At 44.4% G+C, this 18548-nt stretch overlaps 1 protein-coding gene across 4 annotated transcripts in view; it reads right to left on the bottom strand.

Moving 5' to 3' along the window:
- TMEM135 (transmembrane protein 135) overlaps positions 1-18548 on the bottom strand; it is a 383046-nt gene that overhangs the window by 310724 nt on the left and 53774 nt on the right. For all 4 annotated transcript variants that reach the window (XM_073336705.2, XM_073336701.2, XM_073336686.2 and 1 more), the window contains one exon: positions 15849-15941. In XM_073336705.2, the coding sequence (XP_073192806.1) occupies positions 15849-15941 (93 nt within the window). The remainder of the gene's footprint in view (positions 1-15848; positions 15942-18548) is intronic.

Raw genomic sequence — 18548 nt, 5'->3', positions numbered from 1 at the left:
CTGCACTTGCTCAGCCTGTAGTTGAACAGCTCCTGACTACTGTCCAGGCTGCCTGTGTACGGCTTCATGAGCCATGGCATTAAGGGGTAGGCTGGGTCCCCAAGGATACATATAGGCATTTCAACATCCCCAACAGTTATTTTCTGGTCTGGGAATAAAGTCCCTTCCTGCAGCTTTTGAAACAGACCAGAGTCCCTGAAGATGCGAGCGTCATGTACCTTTCCCGGCCATCCCACGTTGATGTTGGTGAAACGTCCCTTGTGATCCACCAGAGCTTGCAGCACTATTGAAAAGTACCCCTTGCGGTTTATGTACTCGCCAGCTTGGTGCTCCGGTGCAAAGATAGGGAGATGGGTTCCGTCTATGGCCTCACCACAGTTAGGGAATCCCATTGCAGCAAAGCCATCCACTATGACCTGCACATTTCCCAGGGTCACTACCCTTGATATCAGCAGATCTTTGATTGTGTGGGCTACTTGCATCACAGCAGCCCCCACAGTAGATTTGCCCACTCCAAATTGATTCCCAACTGACCGGTAGCTGTTTGCAAGCTTCTACAGGGCTATCGCCACTCGCTTCTCAACTGTGAGGGCTGCTCTCATCTTGGTATTCATGCGCTTCAGGGCAGGGGAAAGCAAGTCACAAAGTTCCATGAAAGTGCCCCTATGCATGCGAAAGTTTTGCAGCCACTGGGAATCGTCCCAGACCTGCAACATTATGCGGTCCCACCAGTCTGTGCTTGTTTCCCGAGCCCAGAATTGGCATTCCACAGCATGAACCTGCCCCATTAGCACCATGATGCATGCATTGGCAGGGCCCATGCTTTCAGAGAAATCTGTGTCCATGTCCTGATCACTCATGTGACCGCGCTGACGTCGCCTCCTCGCCCAGTATCGCTCTGCCAGGTTCTGGTGCTGCATATACTGCTGGATAATGCGTGTGCTGTTTAACGTGCTCCTAATTGCCAAAGTGAGCTGAACGGCCTCCATGCTTGCCTTAGTATGGCGTCCACACAGAAAAAAGGCGTGGAACTATTGTCTGCCGTTGCTCTGACGGAGGGAGGGGCGACTGACGACATGGCTTACAGGGTTGTCTTCGGGAGCTAAAATCAACAACGGGGGTGGCTTTACATCAAGGAGTATTTCAGGCAGGACTTCACGGAGGGTTCCAATAAGAAATGGTGCACCTAAGTTATTGTTCTTATTGGAACAATGAGGTTAGTCTGGCCTCTGATTGATACATGGCTAGATTTACCTCGCTGCACCTTCTCTGAGTGACTGCAGTGTGACCTAGAGGAATGAGTCCCCTAGACGGGGGAGGAGGCAAATGAGTACAAAACAAAACTGGTCTATTTCTTGTTTTGATCCACTCCATCTATCTTTTACATCTTTGGCTGGCAGCAGACGGTGCAGAAGGACTGCAAGCCATCCACAGCTCATGGCTGCTCGGCAGAAGATGGTGCAATATGACTGCTATCCATCCCCATCTCTTGCCTGCCCGGCAGAAGATGGTACAGTACGACTGCTAGCAATCCGTATTGCCTGCCTGCTCACCATAAGATGGTTCAATAGCACTGACTTCAGAACTAAAGAGAATGACCTGGTCAAGTCACTCCAAACTTAGTCCCTGAGCCCATGTCTGTCCAGGCGCTCCCGGCCGACGCGGCCAGGAGCACCTCGGACATGACGATGATGGCTACCAGTCATATTGCACAGTCTGCTGCCAGAAGGCAATGGGTTGCTGCTACTCTGTAGTAATGTAGTACCGTGTCTGCCAGCACCCAGGAGACATACGGTGACTGTTACCTGAGCGGGCTCCATGCTTGCCATGGTATGGCGTCTGCACAGGTAACTCAGGAAAAAAGGCGCGAAATGATTGTCTGCCCTTGCTTTCACGGAGGGAAGGAGGGATGGAAGGGGGACCTGACGATATGTACCCAGAACCACCCGCGACAATGTTTTAGCGCCATCAGGCATTGGGATCTCAACCCAGAATTCCAATGGGCAGCAGAGACTGCAGGAACTGTGGGATAGCTACCCACAGTGCAACACTCCGGAAGTCGACGCTTGCCTCGGTACTGTGGAAGCACTCCGCCAAATTAATGCACTTAATGCACTTAGAGCATTTTCTGTGGGGGGACACACACTCGAATATACAAAACCGATTTCTAAAAAACCGACTTCTATAAATTCGACCTGATTTTGTAGTGTAGACAAAAAGTCAAAGAAGCTGAGTGTTGACACTTCTTAGCTGATCTTCATAAAGCAACATTGCTTCTCTGCTTACTCATTCCTTCCCTCATTCTAATTATATAGTTTGCATAATCACCAGTCATATCACTCCCCCTTTGCCTATTCTATGTTTCCCATACGGAAACATTTTTTCCCAGTGAAATTAATGGAGATGACTTTGTTAATTTTACTTCTAAGAACACTGGAAATACATGAAGGCAATCTGACCAAATTTTTATTTCAGGGCATTACATGGCCAAAGCACGTGCAACCTTCACATCACTGGCCCAGAAAATTATAGAAGTGAACAAATTTGGGTGGGAATGTTGTAGAATATTGAAGTGCAGTGTTATCACAAATGCAGAGAATCCAAGAGAGTTAAACTTACTATATTCTCCATTAATTTATTTAAAATTGTTCAAGTAAGAAAGAAATCAGAATTCTTTCCCTTCAAATAGTGTGTGTGTGGTAGCTTCCTTATTCATTTCTAAATTATTTAAAGAGTGTCTCTGTAGAATAAAAAAAAAGTTAGAACAAGTAAACTCTTCTGGGCAGACACAAACTTTTGGGGTTTTGTTTGTATAGATCCTAGCTCCAAGGTGCTACTTCAATACCAATACTTATTTAACACAGTATTTCCCAACAATCTATAGTTACTGGCAGAAAGTTACAAAGGTCACTTAACATATTTGAATCAGATATATGAAAAGCTCTCCTCAGTAAGTTTTAGAAACAGAAAATGCCGAAGGATTGAATGCAACTATATTTTTTAACAATTTTTTTTTTAAAACTCCCAGACAAAAACTCCTATTCAGCCTTGAAAATCTGACTTTCCCCTCCCCTTATGTCTGGCTATGCAGAACATGCACTAATTTGAATTCAATATATGAGAAAAGCAAACCTCAGAGTGAAGAACTTTAGAGTTCCAAATATCAGAAGGGTAGAGAACTAGTCTTCAATTTTATATTTGTTTCACAGGGTGCAATACCAATACCCAAAATCATGATATAGGATGTTTTGTTTATTTTTATTGTTTTGCTTCATTTGGTATTCAGATGTGTTTTAATTTAAGTTCCCTTTGGCAAATACAGAGCAGGGATATTGCAGCAAGGGAAAAATTAGAAGTACATGTACATTCCTGTACTCGATTATATTTTGGAAATGTGTATTAATTTGTAAGAGAGGCATGAGTAAATAAAAATAAAAAGCTTAAATAAAAAGCTAAATTTAAAAGATGAAGCAGTAGGCTCCCGAGAGGGTGAGTACTGAATAAAAGATTGTAAAGCATACTGTTAAACAAAACAGAAAGACAAATGTAGATAATGGCCAGGACCAAATTAAGGCAAACACATAATGGGGCTTCAGGGAGCATGATAATGTAGCACTTTGCAAATGAAGTTGAAAAGCTTGCATTTGAAGTACTAAAACAGAAGAAGTCAGAGAGGCACATCAAGAGTGGTATGGTCAAAGAGGCAGAACGGGTTTAAGTATCACTAAGGCTGAAACTGATGGGAATTGAGGTATAAAGAAATTAAGGAGACTAGTTTTAGCTCCAGAGTAAAGTTTTTGAAAACAGATGAACTCATTGGGACATGGGGACTTTTCAAAGTTTAACTTAAGTGTCATGGCCAGAATCACACAGGAAGCCTGTGATAAAGCCAAGAACTGAACCAGTATCCCCTGAGTCCCTGTCCAGAGCTTTAACCTAAAGGCCATTCTTCCTCTTGATCATGAGTCTTAAACAAGCAAAGAAACTTCAAATCCTCTTACAAGTCAAATTGTAAGTCATAATGTAACCCGCCTCAATTCTGACGTATTACCTTTTCTTTTCTTTTTTTTAAAAAAGTCATCCTCTACCACGATATCAATAAAGTAACTTGTATTGTCAACACTAACCCAGCCCAACCCTGGTTTGCTTAAGAACAGAGGTGGTAAAAAAAATTCTGACAGAATAGTTTTCCCTGTCAGACAACGCTTATAAGAAATGTTCTGTGGGAATGAGACTATTCTGTAAAATTTTCAATGGAAGCCAAGCAGGCAGGCCATCCACCTGACCAGCTCCTTTACCCTTCTCTTTAATAAGCTAAATAGACCATCTTAAGAAGCTCAATCACTATAAGGCAAATTTTCTATTCCTTTAATCATTCTCGTGACTCTTCTCTGAACCCTCTCCAATTTTTCAATATCCTTCTTCAATTGTGGACACCAGAACTGGACACACTTATTCCATCAGCAGTTGCACAATTGCCAGACACAGAGATAATATAATCACTAGGGCAGTGTCATAATTGGAACTCATGTTCAGCTGATTATCCAACACCACTCCAAACCTATTTCAGAGTCACTGATTCTCAGGATAGAGCCCACCATCCTGTAAATATGGCCTACATTCTTTGTTCTTAGATGTATACATTTACATGTGGTCATATCAAAACTCATACTGTTTGCTTGCACCCAGTTTAACAAGCAATCCAGATCGCTCTGAATCAGTGACCTGTCCTCTTAATTATTTACCACTCCCCCAATTTTTGTATGACAGTTTTTCTTTTCGTCCATGTCACAAATGCATACAGCAAAAACAGAATCCTGCGGGACCCCACTAGACAGAACTACCCCAACTTCCCCACTTACAATCACATTTCGAGACCTATCAAGCAGCCAGCTTTTGATCAGTTTAATGTGTGCCACATTAATTTCATACCATTCTAGTTTTTAATCAAAATGGCATGGAGTATCAAGTCACATGCCTTTCAGAAGTCTAAATATATTATATCAACACTATTACCATTATCAACCTAACTTGTAATCTTATAAAAAAAAAGATAATTTCACAGGACCATTTTCCATAAACCCATGTTAATTTGCATTAACTACATTATTGTATTTTAATTCTTCATTAACCAAGTTCCATATCAGCCACTCCATTATCTTGCCCAGCATCCATGTCAGACTGGCAGACCTATCCATGTCATTCTGTTTATCCTTTTTAATATTGGCAGAATAGTAGCTTTCTTCAGTCTCCTGGACCTTCCCCAATGCTCCAAGACTCAGTGAAAATTAGCATTAACAGTCTAGTGAGCTCCTCAGCCAGCTCTTTTAAAACTCTTGGATGTAAGTTATCCAGGCCTGGTGATTTTAAAATGTATAACTTTAGAAGCTGCTGTTTAACATCCTCTTGCAATACTAGTAGAATGGAAAGAGTGTTAACATGATGAGACTATATCTACCACAGTCTCCCCTCAGGTATGTGCACACCTCTCATTGATGTTAATGGGACTCAAAGGAGACTATGGCCTTGAATTACTTGGACAAGTTAAAGCAGCTGGGCAAAATTTTAGTTCTTGTATCTTTACAGATGGGCATAGCTTTTATTAAAAACAATTAACAGTAGTGTGCACATACCAACACTATGTGCATGCTGGAGATTCCTGCTTCTGAATTTAAAGGGTTAGTGGTAATATTAAATATATGAATTCATAAAATCATTAACAATATAATGTGCACATTTGTTTGACATAATACAGAAGAAATCTTGTTTTATAACACCCTTGTTAAAAACTACATCATCTCAACTTGGGTGAGTTATTCATCTAATATGGGTAAGCGAAATATCCCCTTCCCTCAATTATCAAATAATAAAAAATGGTTACCTACTTTTTTTAACTGCTGTTCTTCAAGATGTGTTGCTCAGGTAGATTCCATCTTAGGCATGTGTGCACCCACATGCACAGCAGCTGGAGATTTTTCCCTTAGTGGTATCCATTGGGCCAGCTCTGGCAGCCCCTTGAGCACCACACTCGTGCGCATGTCTATGAGGTGCCATCGGCCTTGCACCCTCTTAGTTCCTTCTTGTCATCAACTTCAACAGTGGGGGGAAAGGGTGGGTCATGGAATGGATATGAGCCACACATCTTGAAGAACAAGTTATAAAAGGTGGGTAACTGATTTTTCTTCAAGTGCTTGCTCATGTCAATTCCATGTTAGGTGACGCACAAGCAGTATCCCTGGAAGTGGGCGCAGAGTTCACGGTCGTGCTGCTTGCAACACCGCTCTACCGAAGCTGGCGTCATCCCAGGTCTGCTGGGTGATGGCATAGTGGGATGTAATAGTATGAACTGAAGACCAGGTGGCGGCTCTGCCGATATCTTGGATCGGTACCTACATGAGGAAGGCCACTGACGAAGCTTGTACTCTGGTGGAATGGGAAGTCACAATGGCCAGTGACAACACCTGTGCTTGTTCATAGCAGAACTTGATGCAGGTGATTATCCACAAGGAGATTCTATGAGAGGACACTGGCAGACCGACAAGATCTGTTGAACTTGCTCCGAGCAGGCTTGCTCCTCCGCGTTCGGCCATGCAAAAGCCATGCCATCAGATGCAGTGATGCTAGGTTCAGATGGAGCAGATGGCCCTGGTTCTGCGAGAGCAAGTCCGGTTGGAGAGGGAGCTCTACCAAAAGGTCCAAAAGTGTGCTGACCTAGTGCTGGTGAGGCCATGCCAAAGCTACCAGGATGACCTTTGCTTTGTCCTTCTTGACCTTCAGTAGGACCTTGTGAAGCAGGGATATCAGCGGGAAGGCATACAGCACTGCTCCCATCCAAGGGAGCAGGAAAGCATTGGACAGGGAGCCTCTAGCAAGTCTGCAAAACGAGAAAAACTGCTGACACTTCCTGTTCTGTCCAGACATGAATAGGGCCATCTGGGGAGTCCCCCGCTTTCAGAAGATCATGTTGACAACTTCTGAGTGGAGTGACCACTCATGGCAAGAAGAAAAGGACTTGCTGAGGAGACCCGCCAGCACACTTCAGGTGCCCGGGAAGTGTGATACCTTGAGATGAATGGCATGTCGAGCAGTCGTGAGCAGGTGGGCTCAGACATACATAATGAGGTCCAACATAGCTCAGAATTGGGACTCTGGCAAGTAGGCTCTGGCCCGGGGGGAGTCGAGTACTGCTCCTATAAACTCTATCCTTTCAACGGGGATCAGAGTTGATTTTTGTTTGTTGATAAGCAGGCCTCGTTCCTGACAGGTGGCTTTCATCAAAGTAAAGCCATGCTGAACTTGGGCTCGTGACCTGTCTCTGACAAGACAGTTATGGAGGCCTGGATAGATTTAATGCCTCAACACTTCAGGTAAACGGCCAACACTGCTATGCACTTCATGAAGACCCTCGGAGCAGATGATAGGCCGAAGGACAGTGCCGTGAATTCGTAGTGGCGCTGCCCCACCACAAAATGGAGGAATCTCCTGTGGCTATGGAAGATAGAAATATGGAAGTAGGCATCCTTTAAATCAAGGGCAGCGTACCAGTCTCCTGGATCCAGAGAGGAAATGATAGAGGCCAGGGAGACCATGCAGAACTTCAGCTTCTTGAGATATCTTGAGATGCAGGTCTAGAATGGGTCTGAGGCCCCCTTTGACCCTCAGGATTAGGAAATAACGGGAATAAAACCTTTTCCCCCTCATATCTTGAGGAACCTCCTCCATGGCCCCCAGACATAGGAGGGATTCCACTTCCTGGACAAGGAGATGCTCATGATAAGGGTCCCTGAAGAGGGATGGGGAAGGGACATGAGAGGGAGGGATGGAGGAAAACTGCTGAGTGTAGTCAACCACTATGGTGTTGAGCACCCAATGGTCTGAGGTGACCCTGGCCCATGCAGCGAGGAAGGGAGATAGACGGTTCAGAAATAAACGGGAGGATTGGTCCTGGGGCAAGACTGGAACTCTGTCCCCAGGCACACCCTCAAATTGCCTGCCAAGGGACACCTGGGTAGCACACGGGGCCCGACTGGGCAGCTGAGGGGGACAAGGTGGGTCAGCAGCATTTAAAGCCTCTGTCTTTTTCCTTGTAGGAGCTCTGCCGCTGTGGACCCGAGAATGTAGGTGATGGGGGTGGCTGAAAGTGTTTCCTGGAGGCCTGCGGCATGTACAGGGCCAAGGAGCAAAGCGTGGTGCAGGAATCTTTCAGGCCATGCAGCCCAGTATCCATCTGCTCTGAAAATAGAGCAGTGCCTTTCAATGGGAGGTCCTGAATGGATGGCTGCACCTCCTGAGATAGCCCCAACAATTGCAGCCACGAGCCCCGTCGCCTGTACACAGTGGAGGCCATAAACGTGGCCACTGAATCAGCCACATCCAATGCAGTTTGGAGAGAGGCTCTGGCAACTGTCTTGCCCTCCTCCAAGATGGATGCAAACTCTTGTCTGAGCTCCTGTGGCAGGCAATTCCTAAATTTAGCCATGAAGTCGCATATATTATATTTCCCCAGCAATGCCTGTTGGTTGGAGATTCTGAGTTGGAGACTGGCCGTGGAATAAATTTTTCTTCCAAACAAGTCCAGCTTCCTTGCATCCTTGTTTTTAGGCAGAGCGCTCACCTGGCCCTGCCTGTCCCGCTCATTATGACAAAAACCACAAGAGACCCGGGGTGGTGCGGTTGAATACAAGTACTCATAGCCCTTGGCCGGGACATAATATTTCTTTTCTGCTCTTTTTGCGGTTGGGGACAGAGAGGATGGGGTCTGCCAAAGGGCCTAAACCATTTCCAGCACTCCTTCATATATTGGAAACACTACTTTAGAGGGTGCCGCGGCCACCAAAATATCAAAGAAGCTATCTGAGGCTGAGTGAGATCCTCTGCCTCTCGTCGCAAGTTGGAGGCCATCCTTTTCAGAAGGTCCTGATGGTCTCAAAAGTCATCTGGTGGGAGTGGGTGGGAGGGACCGGTGACCGCCTTTTCCGGGGATGATGAGGACGACAGCAACGCTGAATGTGGAGCTGGAGCCCCCCTTCCACCAGAGAAGCTGCCCCCAAGAGGATGCCTGTATCTCGGTATCAGCAACACAGCTCGAGTCTAGTTTCTGCATCAGAGAAAGCAGCGCCATGGTCCACTTTCGAGAAGCAGCTGTAGATTACCACTGGGAGTACAATCCTGGCATCGTAGGGAGCCCCCAGGGATTCCAGTATGGCCAATGTAGTGGCCATTGACCTTGCGGTCAGATGCCCATCACAGAGATGGTACCGCAGTCCGACTAGTGCCTCCGAGACTGGGATTCAAAATCCCCTTCTGACTCCGAGGTGGACTCCTCTCTAGGAGACCATGGGGAAGCTGTCCGTGCCTCTTGCTGCCGGCTATGATGTGGTGCCAAGTGGTGTTGAGGGGAAGGTAACCGATGATGGGGGTCCTGAGATCGGTGTCAAGCTGGAGACAGGTGTTGAGAGGGTGGGGAGTGCCACGGAGATGGAGATCGAGGTGTCAGAGATCAGCGACAAGGAGTCGATGAGTGGCACCACAGTGTCAGTGACCAGTGCCAGGAGGAGGACAGCTGGTGCCAGGGAGACAGACTGACGCTGTGAGGTTGGTGATCCACGTCGTGGAGCCGGAGACCGGGAACGTGGAACCGGGGTCGAAGACTACTACTTCCATATTTCTACCTTCTATGGCCACAGGAGATTTCTCCATTTTATGGTGGGGAACCACGGACATGGTGCTGGGGACTGGGGTCATGGAGTCGTGGACCGGTGCCGGGACTCCGGAGAATGGTATCGAACAAGCAACCATTGAGACAGGCCCATGGAGGGCTTCCCTTTGGCAGGGGGAGCCTTCACTGTCTCCACTGTTGGACGGAGGTCCTGTGGTGTGGGCAGCACCAGTAGGGCCAACAGGCCCCTAGCCGCTTGAAACACCTCTGGCATCGAGGGCACTATGAGGTGTAGGGGACCCCTTCCACTATCTGGAGTCAGGGGTGGTTCTATATTGGGGTCGGATCCCTAGCTGGATAGGCTGGACCTTGTAGCCCTAACAGAGGCAGATGACCTGACATCAGTGTTTTGCCTTCCGCCCTTCCACGTCCTTCTTCAAGGCAGAGGAGCACCAACCTTCAGTACACTGCTTCCTGTGGCACTTCCATGGCACTGGTATTGGTGAACATTGCTGAGGTGAACCCAGTGCCAGTGGGGCACTCTGCACGAGGTCGAGGTACTCAGTGCCAAGTCGGAGCGAGAGGGTACCGAGGCTGATCTGAGTGCCGCCTCCATCAGTAGGGCTTTCAGATGAATGTGTCTTTTTGAGTGCGTAGTTTGAAGCCCTTACAAATTTTGCATCTCTCTTTAACGTGCGTTTCCCCCAGACACTTCAGACAACTTGTGTGGGGTCACCACTAGCATGGGTTTGTAGCAAACAGCACACGATTCGAATCCCAGGGACCTGAGCATATACAACTATATACAAAAGCTATGAAAAGGAAAAACACTGGGAGCGCTTGTGAATCACAAGAGAGAAAGGCATTCCAGCGACCTCATGGGTGGTAAGGAGGAACTGAGAGGGCGCATGACTGACGGCGCCTCAGGTACCGGCGCACAAACATGGAGTTCCAGAGCTGACCCTACACATACCACTAAGGGAAAAATCTCCAGCTGCCATAAACGTGGGCGCGCACACACCTAACATGGAATCAACAGGAGCAAGCACTCGAATAAGAACAGACATGAAAGAAGATTTTGTACAGGGCTAGTACATTTTCATGAGTTTTGCAAGACTTGTAATATTCATCAAAATAAAAATCATTAAAACCTTACCTAAGTAAGCAAAGTCAGAACACCCTCATTTAGTTCATTTTCTGTGACAAATCCATACAATTAAGTGTCAAATACTTTCCTTACTTACAAGAATATTTTCCTTTTACCTGTCAGAATATGTAACACAAAAAACACACCTGCAATTTTCCAGGGTCCCTGCCAATTACTCATAAAAAGTTAAAGCAACAAATACATAGAATAGATATAGAAATAGGTCCACTAATTATAGAATCACAGAATATTAGGGTTGGAAGAGACCTCAGGAGGTCATCTAGTCCAATCCCCTACTCAGGGCAGGACCAACACCAACTAAATCAGGGGTTTCAAACTTGAATCACCAGGAGGACCACATGAGGACTCGTATGCTGGCCCAAGGACTGCATCACCCACTTCCCCCTGCTGCCCCTGCCCCCCACTCCATCCCCACAGCAGGGGGCTCAGGGCAGGGGGTTGGGGTGCAGGAGGGAGTGCGGGGTGCAGCAGGGGTGCGGGGTGTAGCAGGGGGGTCAGAGCAGAGAGTTGGGGTGCAGGAGGGGTTCGGGTTCCGGCCCAGTGCCGCTTACCTTGCGCGGCTCCAGTGTGCCAGAGGCGAGCACTGGGCTCAGGGTAGGTTCCCTGCCTGACCCGGCCTGGCCCTGTGCCGCTCCGGGAAGCGGTGGGCATCCTGTCCATGCAGCCCCGGGGGAAGAGGGAGCAGAGAACTCCGTGAGCTATTCTTGCCTGTGGGTACCACCCCCGAAGCTCCCATTGGCCGTGCTTCCCCGTTCCCAGCCGCAGGGAAGCGGTGCCCGCCACTTCCCGGCGCGGGGGCCTCAGCACCATGGGGTTTGCAAATCCACAGGCTGGATCCAAAGCCCTGAGGGGCCAGAACCGGCCCGGGGCTGTAGTTTGCCCACCCCTGGCCTGGAGGTAGGCTGGGGACGCGGCGCCGGGGAGGGGGGGGCCCGCTGCGCGGAGCTTGGCCCGCATGTGGCCTATGGGCCGCGTGTTTGAGACCCTTGAACTAAATCATCCCAGCCAAGGCTTTGTCAAGCTGGGCCTTAAAAACCTCTAAGGATGGAGATTCCACCACCTCCCTATGTAACCCATTCCACCGCTTCACCTAGTGAAATAGTGTTTCTTAATATCCAGCCTAGACCTCCCCCACTGCAACTTGAGACCAGTGCTCCTTGTTCGGTCATATGCCACCACTGAGAACAGCAGAGCTCCATCCTCTTTGGAACCCCCCTTCAGGTAGTTGAAGGCTGCTATCAAATCCCCCTCACTCACTCTTCTCTTCTGCAAACTAAATAACCCCAGTTCCCTCAGCCTCTCCTCCTAAGTCATGTGCCCCAGCCCCCTAATCATTTTTGTTGCCCTCTGCTGGACTCTCTCCAATTTGTCCACATCCCTTCTGTAGTACTCTTCCTCAGGTCAGAAGAGCTTTGCATGGCTTGAAAGCTTGTCTCTCTCACAAACAGAAGTTGGCCCAATAAAAGACATTACCTCACCGACCTTATCTCTCCAGGTTCTGATATGACAGTTTTCACAGGTGAGATAACTGTACTAATATATTACAAGAATATTAATTAAGATACAGATACATCATTATATGGATCTTGATCTACAGAAAAAGAGAAACAGTAAAATATTGTACATCAATTGGAGTTTGTTTGCAATTATTAACTAACTCAAAAGCTCTATCTGATTGCTTTAATTGCTACATAGCTGTTTACCATGTCTACTACCATGCCAATTTCTCATTACCCTACAAACCTACAGTCAAAGCAAGCTTGTGATAGTTTAAAAAAATGTGTTTCATTTAAGTGAGTATAAAGTATCTTGCTGGTCCATATAAAACTACTTTCTTTTCCTGCCTTTTTCTAAGGTTTATATAGGGTACAAGAGTCTGGCCTAGCATACAAAAACACCACCACTCAACATCGGCAGCCTGATTTACAAGCATTTTGTTCCTGAATTCAGAGCCTGACAAGGATGCTGTGCAAGCAAATGCCTATGAGGAACCTAAAATAGGGTATCCACTTGGGAAGAGATTAAGTGATTAAGTTTTGTGCTCTTGCCAGCTGCTAACTAAAATTTAAAGGGCCAGCAACATGTTTGTAAACTAAACACAAAGCAAGCAGCTTCTTTGTTTCCCTATTTTCGTCAATAGACTTTCTTTTCTAAACCTAATAAAGAGATAGTTGTAGCTGCCAAAAAGTGTCACCAAAAGTTTGATTTTCCAGACATTTATAAAAGTTAAATGTAAAATATATGTTTTTTTTCTGTGCTAAAAAGAGTGTACAAATGAATACACCTACAATTGGAAAGACTTATTTCAGTGCATTACTTTAATTACATTTGTCAGAAGTATGAGCTTCTAACAAAATATTTGGCATTAAAATATCAACTATGTTTTCAAAGACTATGAACTCTGACTACCTTTCTGATACTGTTTATCAACTTTGAATTTTTTTTAATTAATACTACAAGAAGAAAGAAACTGATGATAAACATTAATGCTTTAGTGCATTAGTACGAAGTGTGAGAAAATCCTAATTTGCCATCGAGTCTTACTGTGCCATTTGCCTCATTTTACTAATTTATTTATTTTTAATTTGCAAGTTTTTCCAACTTCTTCCACTTTTGCCCTAAATCCTAAATTATTTGGGAGTGTGATCAGTTTCTGTCCTTGGTTCATATATATTTGGAGAGCTAGAAACAATTCACAAATATACTACCATCCTGATTTTGACACTTAATGTTTTAAGTACTTTTCTGAGTTTGACCTTACACTGAAAAATAAAAAATAAAAATGAAACACTGTGCCAGGCATGTAGTAAAAATTAAGCTGGCATTTGTCCCTGGCACAACTGCAGAAAATCTACTTGCTTATATCATGGAATGAAACACTGAAGCCAGCAGGAGTGCTGGAATCTAAGCAGCTAGCTTAAGTAAAACCTTGCCAAAGTGAACCCACCCTCTGGGAAGTAACTCCAGAAGGGGAAACATCGGGCAGTCAGATTCCAAGACTTACCACAAAAGTAACTCACTTATGAAACAAAAGTAAAATACAATTAGACAGTAATGTTACCATTTAATATGGTTTCCCCTCCACATTAAATGCCACTCTTAAAAATGTACTCTCCTTTCGAAAACCTTTGATTACATTCAAGAACTACTTTCAGATAAAGAAACACATCTTGACTACACTAAATTAGAATGAATATTATGGAAATAATGTAAGAACTGCTAAATACTTGGGACACTGATCAAACAGAGCTTGACCCAATTTTTCAACAGAATAATCATAAGAGGTTTAGCAAGGTAGTGGGCAGCCCTACAGCAAAGGAAACACACAAAAAATACATTTCCAAGCCTGCACCACTTCTCTTCAACTCTCTGCATGTGCTTCCTGCTAAGCTTTTTCCTTTATTTGTGTACTTCTGCCAAAGCCACTAGAAGTGTTGCAACTGTCACTTCTCATTCCCCTCTCCAACTGCACCACACACCCCCCAAGCATCCATACAGGTATCTTCATCAAATGAAGACCACCCATCTGGCTGCCCCTCACTACCCTGCTCTAGCTACTCCTCGGGTACCAAGGAGCAGATTCAGCTGAGTAGGGCATGGGGGCAGCCAGAGGAAAGGACTTCACACCCCCAGGAGCAACAGGTGCTAGTTAATGGGGAGCGACAATATGGTGAGGGAGATCCTTCACACCCAAACACCTCCATACATGCTAGGAAACACAGAGAGTGGATGATGAGGAAGAGAGAATGGGGGTGAGATGAGGGTCAGACAGCCAGAGGATGAAATAGTGGATATGCATTTTGCAACCAGTCTCAGGTGAAAGGACCTTTTGGACTTATTGCATACAGATGTTCCATACATGCACGATAGCTGAAAGTGCTCTTCCTCCTCCCATCCCCGTCTTCTGAATGTATGGTAATCTATGCTTTGGATATCCAGTGCTGAAAGAGGTGCAGCATGCTTTACCAGGGCACGATCCTGAAGGCCATCCAGAAACTACCACTTGTTTATGCAGTGGTCTGCCTGCTTAGTGGAGCAAACCATCCAAAGTTAGTTAGGCCAATACTTGGTGTCAGCTGTCTATCAATATGAGGGACATTTCAAGGTCCTAGTCTTTACCCTTAAAGCCCTAGATAGTGCGAAGTCTGAATGACCACCTTTCACTATGCAGCCAGGCAGCCAAAAGAGACAAACTCAGATTTAAAAAACTTACTGAGGCAGGGTGTACTCACAGGGTGGCCCTGGGCTGTGGAATTTGCTGCCGCCACAGTGAGACTGATAGAGCCTTACCACTTTTAAAACACGTAGCAAGACATCCCTTTCTGCAAGCTTTTCACTAAGATAGAGAGACAGAACCAGCTGTGGATTCAAGGAAGTGTATCCGCTCGTTCTGAATCCTCTCAGCACAAAAAGTTAAGAGTAGTTGTTCCTCAGCTGAGTGATTTACTGTCACCTTTAAATTTTACATAACTAACATCCAGACACTACAGGGATTAGTGCCTTTGAAATAATAATAATAATATCATTAGCAATAAAAGCATGAATACTAACTATAGAATTATTAGTAAAAGCATACAAGACGTCCATTAATCTTAAAGTAGAACTTTACTTAGGGGTTTACTGACCTCAAGATTCAAACTAGTCTATTGACAGGAAGACATACCCTTTTTAGTTTGTAACTGTCTAAATGTCAGCATTATTAATAAAGAAACAAAAACATAAATAGCTATCTTGATTCACTTACTGTGTCTATAAGCAATAGCTGTGTCCAGTTTCACTACCAGTCCATGAACTAAACCAAAAAAATTACACTACATATTTTTGCAAAGTCTACACTTTCCTTACTGTTGCTTCTTAATCCACTGTATGGGATTAATAAATATATACTATTTCAGTTGAACTACTTTTTTTTTTTAGCTTGGGTCCAAATGACTTTTACAAAGAGCAGCCATTTGAACTTCTTCATATTAGTGAAAGCACAGGAACTGGTATAACAGTAAAAACGTATAAAATGAAATGTACCTGCTTTTCCTTTCAATGAGAATGGCCACGTAGGAAGCCGGTAAAGCAGCTCCGAAGCCCGGAGTCCAAAAGTAGAATTTGCCAAGTATCCTCCTGAAAATGTAATTTTGTATCTATTATATCACATGCCAAAGCAACAAGAAAGTTAGCGTATGATGCATGTGTTATGCTCAACATAAGACTGTATTCATGTCCATTTTCCACCAATAGAGATACATTGCACCCTTTGAATTAGTTCATATTGCACAGACACCAATAGGAATACTTTTACACTTACACAGTTCCTTTCAATGAAGATTTCCAGACACTTCATAAACATTAAGACCCATAATACCACTTAGGTACATCAGTACTACACCCATTTCAAAGGGCTTCTATTTTAAAGCAAATAGTACCTTAGCCCCCAAGTGATATTTATGAAAGGTTAAAGAATTATGTAGAACTACACAAAAATTGAGACTGCTACGGTCTCTTCTGCAGTCAGGATAGCCTCTTCAGAAAGATTTAGAGGTGTATGGAATGAATGTGGGGCTATCAAATGAACCGCAAGGCGGTTCAGATAAATACACTTCACAGCACGTCCTGAAGACAGATAGGGAAACTGATGCCGAGAAGTTAAGTGACTTCTCTAAGGTCACTCAATAAGTCAATGTAAGAGCTGAAAATAGAATCCAGGGGTGAAATCCTGGCTTTATTAAACTCAAGAATTGCAAATCTCCCATTGACTTCTATAGGACCAGGATCTCACCCCAGGAGTCCACAACTTCAGGAATAATACAAATAAAAAAAAATCTTATAAATTCAGGGCATATTAATAAACAAAATCATTCTGAAAATGGATTTATTACACTATGTGTAATGAATAATGACTACGTGTAAGGAATTATGTTTTGGGGCAAAGATTAAATTTGTTACTGTGGAAAAAGGGAAAAACAACATACACATTTGCTAAATGTAAATTACAGTAGCAGCCCAATTGTCCAGTCAGTTATTAAAAACTTGATTCTGAACTCTTGCATATTCAGCCTACTTGGAATGGACTGTGGAGGCAATAAACCATCTCCAAGGAATGGGGGTACTAGTGAAGTGGAAAGATTGTACGCAGAGCTTTAACAAGCAATAGCAGCTGATTCAGCAGCACAATCTCATTTGAGACTCTGTCCTCATAAAACAGCGCAAGTAACATGATAAATTCATATGGGGCAATGAAAAGAGATGAAATTACATATGAGAAATGGCACCACATAATAAAGAACTAGTGAAATTAGAAACACCATTTCAACCAGCTCAATTTTATCCCTGTCCTAGGAAGGGCAAAGGACTTGCCTCATTCTATCTTTGCCCTCAATATGCCACAAAAACAATGATGCAAAGAAGTACGACCAGTTTATGTTCAAAAGTGAGAGGAGTCAGTGAATCAGCAACGAGTGATGTAATGGCAATTATACACACTATACATTCCCACAGCTACAGAAGGTTAATTTCACTGGACAATGCCAAATGCTGCACCAGCTAAAAGTTCATTATTACAGGAATCTGTTGTTTTGGCATAGTTTTGAATCATTTTACAAATACTTACATTTTCAATTTGATAATAATATTTAAAAGACAGCAATATACATTTTACATAGTGCAATTGTCTGCAAATTCAAAAGCCAAAAGCACTTCTCATCATGAAGAATCTAAAAATATAGATAGAAATAATGTTTTGGATTACAAGATTACTGTTGTGTTGTGTCTAGTGGTGTCATAAATATAAAGGGAAAGGTAAACCCCTTTGAAATCCCTCCTGGCCAGGGGAAAGCTCCTCTCACCTGTAAAGGGTTAAGAAGCTAAAGGTAACCTCGCTGGCACCTGACCAAAATGACCAATGAGGAGACAAGATACTTTCAAAAGCTGGGAGGAGGGAGAGAAACAAAGGGTCTGTGTCTGTCTGTAGTCGTCTTGGCCGGGGACAGAACAGGAATGGAGTCTTAGAACTTTTAGTAAGTAATCTAGCTAGGTATGTGTTAGATTATGATTTCTTTAAATGGCTGAGAAAAGAATTGTGCTGAATAGAATAACTATTTCTGTCTGTGTATCTTTTTTGTAACTTAAGGTTTTGCCTAGAGGGGTTCTCTATGTTTTTGAATCTAATTACCCTGTAAGATATCTACCATCCTGATTTTACAGGGGGGATTTCTTTATTTCTATTTACTTCTATTTTTTATTAAAAGTCTTCTTGTAAAACACTGAATGCTTTTTCATTGTTCTCAGATCCAAGGGTTTGGGTCTGTGGTCACCTATGCAAATTGGTGAGGCTTTTTATCCAACATTTCCCAGGAAAGGGGGGGTGCAAGTGTTGGGAGGATTGTTCATTGTTCTTAAGATCCAAGGGTCTGGATCTGTAGTCACCTAGGCAAATTGGTGAGGTTTTTTACCAAACCTTGTCCAGGCAGTGGGGTGCAAGGTTTTGGGAAGTATTTTGGGGGGAAGGACGCGTCCAAACAGCTCTTCCCCAGTAACCAGTATTAGTTTGGTGGTGGTAGCGGCCAGTCCAAGGTGTAATATTTTGTACCTTGGGGAAGTTTTGACCTAAGCTGGTAAAGATAAGCTTAGGAGGTTTTTCATGCAGGTCCCCACATCTGTACCCTAGAGTTCAGAGTGGGGGAGGAACCGTGACATGGTGGCAGCGGTGGGATTAACCTGAAATCATTTTGA

Source organism: Lepidochelys kempii, chromosome 1, assembly GCF_965140285.1.
Source record: "Lepidochelys kempii isolate rLepKem1 chromosome 1, rLepKem1.hap1, whole genome shotgun sequence".
Lineage (NCBI taxonomy): Eukaryota > Metazoa > Chordata > Testudines > Cheloniidae > Lepidochelys > Lepidochelys kempii.
Note: the sequence above shows the minus strand (reverse complement) of the source record. Positions and strands in the feature narration are given on the sequence as shown.